The sequence below is a fragment of the Etheostoma spectabile genome, chromosome 6 (genome assembly GCF_008692095.1).
Source record: "Etheostoma spectabile isolate EspeVRDwgs_2016 chromosome 6, UIUC_Espe_1.0, whole genome shotgun sequence".
NCBI classification, from domain to species: Eukaryota; Metazoa; Chordata; class Actinopteri; order Perciformes; family Percidae; genus Etheostoma; species Etheostoma spectabile.
Window position 1 is genome coordinate 18,571,310 of NC_045738.1, and position 5,820 is coordinate 18,577,129.

At 39.9% G+C, this 5,820-nt stretch overlaps 1 protein-coding gene across 1 annotated transcript in view; it reads right to left on the reverse strand.

Moving 5' to 3' along the window:
* Positions 1-5,820, reverse strand: part of agmo (alkylglycerol monooxygenase) — a 54,222-nt gene that overhangs the window by 47,549 nt on the left and 853 nt on the right. The window contains exons 2-3 of the mRNA XM_032518150.1: positions 2,019-2,149; positions 957-1,108 (exon numbers count right to left, since the gene is read on the reverse strand). Coding sequence (XP_032374041.1) covers positions 957-1,108; positions 2,019-2,149 — 283 coding nt within the window. The remainder of the gene's footprint in view (positions 1-956; positions 1,109-2,018; positions 2,150-5,820) is intronic.

Sequence of the window (5,820 nt, forward strand, 5' to 3'; positions counted from 1 at the left end):
TGTTCAAAATCTCCACGGCTTTCTACGTATAGTCTAGTATTTCTAAATCTGAACTAGCCGAGACGTAGCATACTTGCGCTAGCGAGCTAGCTTGTTCTCAATAGGAAAACACTGCTACAACACTCACTAGTTCAAAATAATCTCTAAAAGAACTACTTCCATGTCCCTGTTCTGCAGATATTCCACAAGCGCGCACTCGATAGAAGAAGTCTCTAAGTCTCTAAATCAGCTAATCCTGCCTTGTACAGACCAAAGTTGTAAAAAGGTTATCTAGCTGATGTGATCTTACCTAGTTACATGTGTGACTCCCAACAAAGATAGTATAGAAGTGAGATACCCAACACACAGGGTGAAGAGGAGCTGCAGCAATGTGTGGCACAACAAAAAATATGGTGTTTTTTTGAAAATGAAACCATGTAAACCTATTCTGGTACAACCTGAAAATACAATTATGAACTTGAAAATGAGCATAATATGGGCGCTTCAATCACTTTCTAGCTCGCTTAACCACATGCCCAGCTCAAGGGCGCTCATTGAGCCTCTTTCTAAAACACTGCCATTTCGACCAGTTGACAGTTTGTAACATAGAAATACAATGGATTATGGATCATTTAATTTCTATGATTAGTAGCTGACTTCACTGGCTGACTTTGCTATTGGCTGTTGAAACAGGGGACGTCCCTCACGTTCTAAAACCAGCCTCTGGCGACTCGACCAGTTGAGTTGCAAGCGACGCCATCAGCCGGCTGAGACGGGCCGGTTCAGACCGCTGCAACTTTTCCCTGCATCGTTTTAAAATGGTTTTGTCTCGTTGTGAATCTTTGGTCTAAACTGGGCTTAATACGCAGTGCAGAAAACACACAGCAAATGATACTTGGCAACATAACTACTGTTGGGAATACCTATATTCTGCTTTGTGGGTTGTGTACATCAGTGTGAGTGTCTTGTGCTGGTACCGTGAGCGAAGCGGTGGACCCAGTAGTAGCAGAAGTCCGTGCCCAGTAAGGTGAACCACCAGGTCCAAGCAGAGTCCCACGGTAGCTCCACCAGGCGGTAATGGTTCCACAAGTACATGTAAGCACTCAGCTCACAGCCTCTCATTAACAAACTGAAGGGGGAGGGACAGTCAGAGCTCTATGTCATTCCACAGTGTGTTAGTACAATATGATGTTCATGTTACAGTTGTACTGTTCAGTTCTATTGTGCATCCTGTCTGACAGTCCTGGTGCTCTTTGAGTAAGGGCTTAGGTTTGACTGTAGCGACTAATTACAATTAATAATCTATTATTTTCATGGTCTATTATTCTGTTGATTATGTTGACTCAATTAACCAATTAGTTATTTGATCTATAAAATGTCAAACATTTTTGAAAAATTTTGATCAGTGTCTTCCAAAGTCCGAGATGACGTCCTCAAATGTTTTGTTTTTTCCACAACTCAAAGATATTGAGTTTATTGTCACAAAGAAGAGAAGAAACTAGAACATATTCACATTTACCAAGTTGGAATCAGAGAATGACTGATTGACAACTGATTCATCGATTATCAAAATAGTTGGTGATTAATTTAATAGTTGACAACTTATCAATTAATCAATTATTCTTTGCAGCTCTAGTACACAGTTAAGTATGCTATTTCCTGCATACGTACTGTATACATCTAAATCATACCAGCAAATAACAAAGTATGATGAAATTGGTTATGGTACTTTCCACAATAATGCTACTATAATTGAATAACACAATGTAACAATGATGCACCGATTTCCTGTTGCCCACATCACCTCACTATAGACGAGGTTAGCGTCCTTTTAACAGCAGTTACAACAATCAGAAAAAATTATTCTGATCTTTTGCCTTTCCTGGAAAAACAGGAAAGGCAGCTATGATGAAGATACAAATGTGTGATTAAAATGAAGATACACATGTGTGATTAACAAAAGACCAATTTAAGTAGCACATTACTCTTGTTTTGTTTTTTTCAAATATGACCCGACTATGAGCTGCCTAAACACCCACAGTGGGAGTCTGGAGATCATTCCAGCAGATATTGAGGTGACTCCATCACTGAGGGTGACCACTGGGGCTCCTGTCTTCAGCACGCCCACCACCAGCTCCAGCACCATCAGCCCTATAAAGACAGGAGTGGCCTACACACACACACACACAAACCACCCCCCCACACACACACACACACACACACACACACACACACACACACACACACACGATTCAGCACTATTACAAACTGTGAAAACAAGACAGTTTCAAGTCCACTGTTGCTTTTAGCAGTTGTGTTGAGCTTGGATATTTGTCTTGGCAGATGAGCTAAAAGCTTGCAGGACTTTCATGTTTTGTGATCCATGCTGTTTGTTTCACTGTACCAGACTGGAGACACTGGTCAAGCCACAGCGTATTTTTCTGAACAGAACTTCACTGGTGGAAGAAATGATCTCATTGGTTGCTTTAAACATCAGTGCATGCAAACCACACCATGAAAGTAAGTTGTCTTGATGTTCACTGATAAAGTGCAGCAAAACAAAGTAATAGAGATAGCGTTCGTTAAGCTAGTTAGCCTGTTAGCTCAAGTAGCCAAAATGACATTTTGCTAGCAAGTGAAGCTTGCTAAGAAGGAAAAAAAAGTACAGTTGTCTCAATATCTTGGCACACAGCTTTTCAAATTCTGGAAGTATTCTTCCCAATTGCAAGTTTGAAATGGCATGAGCCTCAGCCACCAAATTCAGAATGTTTTGTCATTCAACAAAATGCAGCAGCAACGCTGTCAAATTCATCTAACTCTGACCCAGAACCAAAACTAAACAGATTTAAACTGCTGAAAGTATGTTCAGGTTTCTAAAGTTTAGTCCTCAGCTTAAAGTTGTTGTTAGCAACAACACTTTCATGAGCTAGTGATTTGAAATGCATGTTGGGAATAGTAGCTAATTTCTCTTCTTACATTTTTCTGTAAACCTCTGCCCTTTAATCAAAGAACCAGACATGGTTTAACACAGTTATCCAGCTGCTGTACTAGTGGTTCAAACAGACAGAGTTATTGTCCATTAAACTGCACAGACAATCTTTGGATGACGACACATGTCGGGCCTCTAAAGCTGACACCCAGTTTGAAATACTGCAAATGCAAGGGCGTTCATCAGTGGGCCATATCGCCATTGTGTTACCTAGTTTGGTGATAGGCTAGATAGTGACTTAACAGATATATATATATATATATATATATATATATATATATATATATATATATATATATATATAAAAATCAAGAATCTTTGAGATCATTACTTTAATTTAAGTGACTAAAGTTAAATTATAAAGTTCCTCTTTGTCAAATCAAAAACAAAATCTGTATTTCCAACTTTATATACATGCTGTACATGTGGCTGACCAATGTGTGCTCCGTCAAGACAAACATGCATGGGATGTTTTTCATTTTAATTAGCAGCTATTGGCACACAATATGCCACATGATCTTTTTTTTATTGCGAAAACGAAAGTTCAAATGACAAAATTTCCAAATCTTGTAAAGAACGGATTATATTTGGCAACTAGTTATGACAAAACAAATGGTAAGCACTAAGCAAAGAGTCAGTGACGGACCTCTCTTTCTAACTGTGCTGGAAGCATGTAATAACCTCTTAATGGGTCTGTCAAACATGGAACAAATTAGTGAGGGACGGGGTTAGCAAACAGGTCACGACTGTGACTACAGCGGTGTGCCGAACCTGCTGGTTAGCTTTAGCTTGAAGGCACTCATTGACCAAGTGACTGCAGTCGTAACTGGGACACATGGCCCGGCCATGAGCTAGGAATGAAGAGTGTGACGAGACCGCACATCTGCAGGTGGGGAGGGCGGAAGTGTGTGGGGTGTGTGTGTGTGTGTGTGTGTGTGTGTGTGTGTGTGTGTGTGTGTGTGTGAACAGAATTGAGAGTACATGTGGATAGCCATGTGTGTGCATATCCGCATGTGAATGCTTCTACTTTAACATGCAGGTGTGTGATGTGAGTGTGTGTGCACAAGTAGAGGCGAGAGCACCACCAGGGACCTGCGATCACACGCAACGCTCCCAACATCTGGCAGCAGACTGCAGAGCTGCAGCCAACAAATGGGATCGCAGCGCAGGCAGACCTCCTCCAAACCCGCTGAGAGAGAGATTATCATTCTGGACGCCAGTCTAAAACCTTCCCTTCATTTTTCCTCTCCTGTCTAGCAGATAGTTTTACCTCTGCCGGCCCATGTTTTTTGACAGCTCGGGACAAAATGATATGGCAAGGCAAGTTGATTCTCATGCTGTGCAAAAAGGAAGGCAAGGGACAAAGGCTCGTCTTTGCTTTCAACATTATATATTCTATATTTGATTTGCTCATGTCTCTCTATTTAGTTTATGTAATTTGTCATCTATCCTTGTTTCTCCTTTGTTTCAGGGAGATATTTCCCCCTAAATAGTCGCTTTTTGATCTTGCTTGCATTGAAAATGTGCATGCAAGAAAACTGTTTGTTTACCTTTTTATAAATAAACCTAAAATCACACTAAATAAAGCCTATTTTATTCTGCAGCATACTTACATCCTGTGTAGACTGTTTGTTGTGGCATCTAATTATTTGATTTTCTTTTCTTTTTGAATGCGGGCCTTACATGGAAGATGACATTTGCAAACCAGATGTCTGCATTTTCCCCAAACAGCCTTTTTATAAGGTCATGGATGACTGATGTTGGCTGACAACACGCACGCTGACAATACACTTTTCTCACTGCTGTCTCACAAAAACTGTTTGCATTCAAATTACTAAATAGCTGAGAGACCTGGCAACAACAAACTAGCCCATAATTCCAAACAACTCTAAAATTAGAAGATTGTGTCTTGTTTTTTGTAATTTATTTGGGCTGTTGGGATCAGAGAACAAAATAATTAATGGCACATCACAAACTGTAAACAGTGCTAAGTCACACGCACCCATGCAAACTTTTATCACCATCAAGCCCTGCAAAAATTACAAATTAGTTTAGTCACATTTGGTAGTGGATTATACAGACTCCTGCTGTGGGGGTAATTGTTCTCCTGCCCTGATGTGCCTCATAAAACCTCATAACAAACATGTGCTGCTGAACCTGCACCAGACATTCGTCACAGTAATTGGCAACTGAGACACTGTAAACGGACAGTAAGAGGAAGACGTAATGACATCATAATCTCAATAAGACTTTAAAGCTTAACCTACCAAAGTTAGCATGTTATAAACCAGTTATTCTGGGGGTAATAATCTTGTATCTCCAACATTTTAACTTTTCAGGATGCCTGGAAAAATGTTTTTCTTTGGCTTGATTACATAATGAGATGTAGACACTACTCTTGTCGTTCTGGAAAGGGACAGAGTTGTATAGTTTTCTTATTCTGTCGAGAAGCATGCGCACCTTCAACTGATATGAAAGTACAAAAGTCCCTAAAATAAGCCTGTAGATTAGTCCGCTGCCAGATTATTAATATGCAACATGCTATTTTGACAATAAATTACTGTAACCTTTTGGGGAATTTTTCAGTAAATAATATCTGGTTGCAGCTTCTTCAACGGGAGGATCTGCCGCTTTTCTCTTTTTTTATATCATTGTATTGTGAACTGAATTTGGTTTGGACAGTTGGTCAGACAAAAACAGAAATTTGATAGCCCTTTTTCACCTTTTGTTTTTACATTTCATATAAAAATGGGTAAAAAAAAAATATTCAGCAGATCCATCACTATTAAATCAATGTAAATAATCATTACAGGCTTTTCACCTTGTCTCTCAAGGGGGGGGGGGGGGGGGGG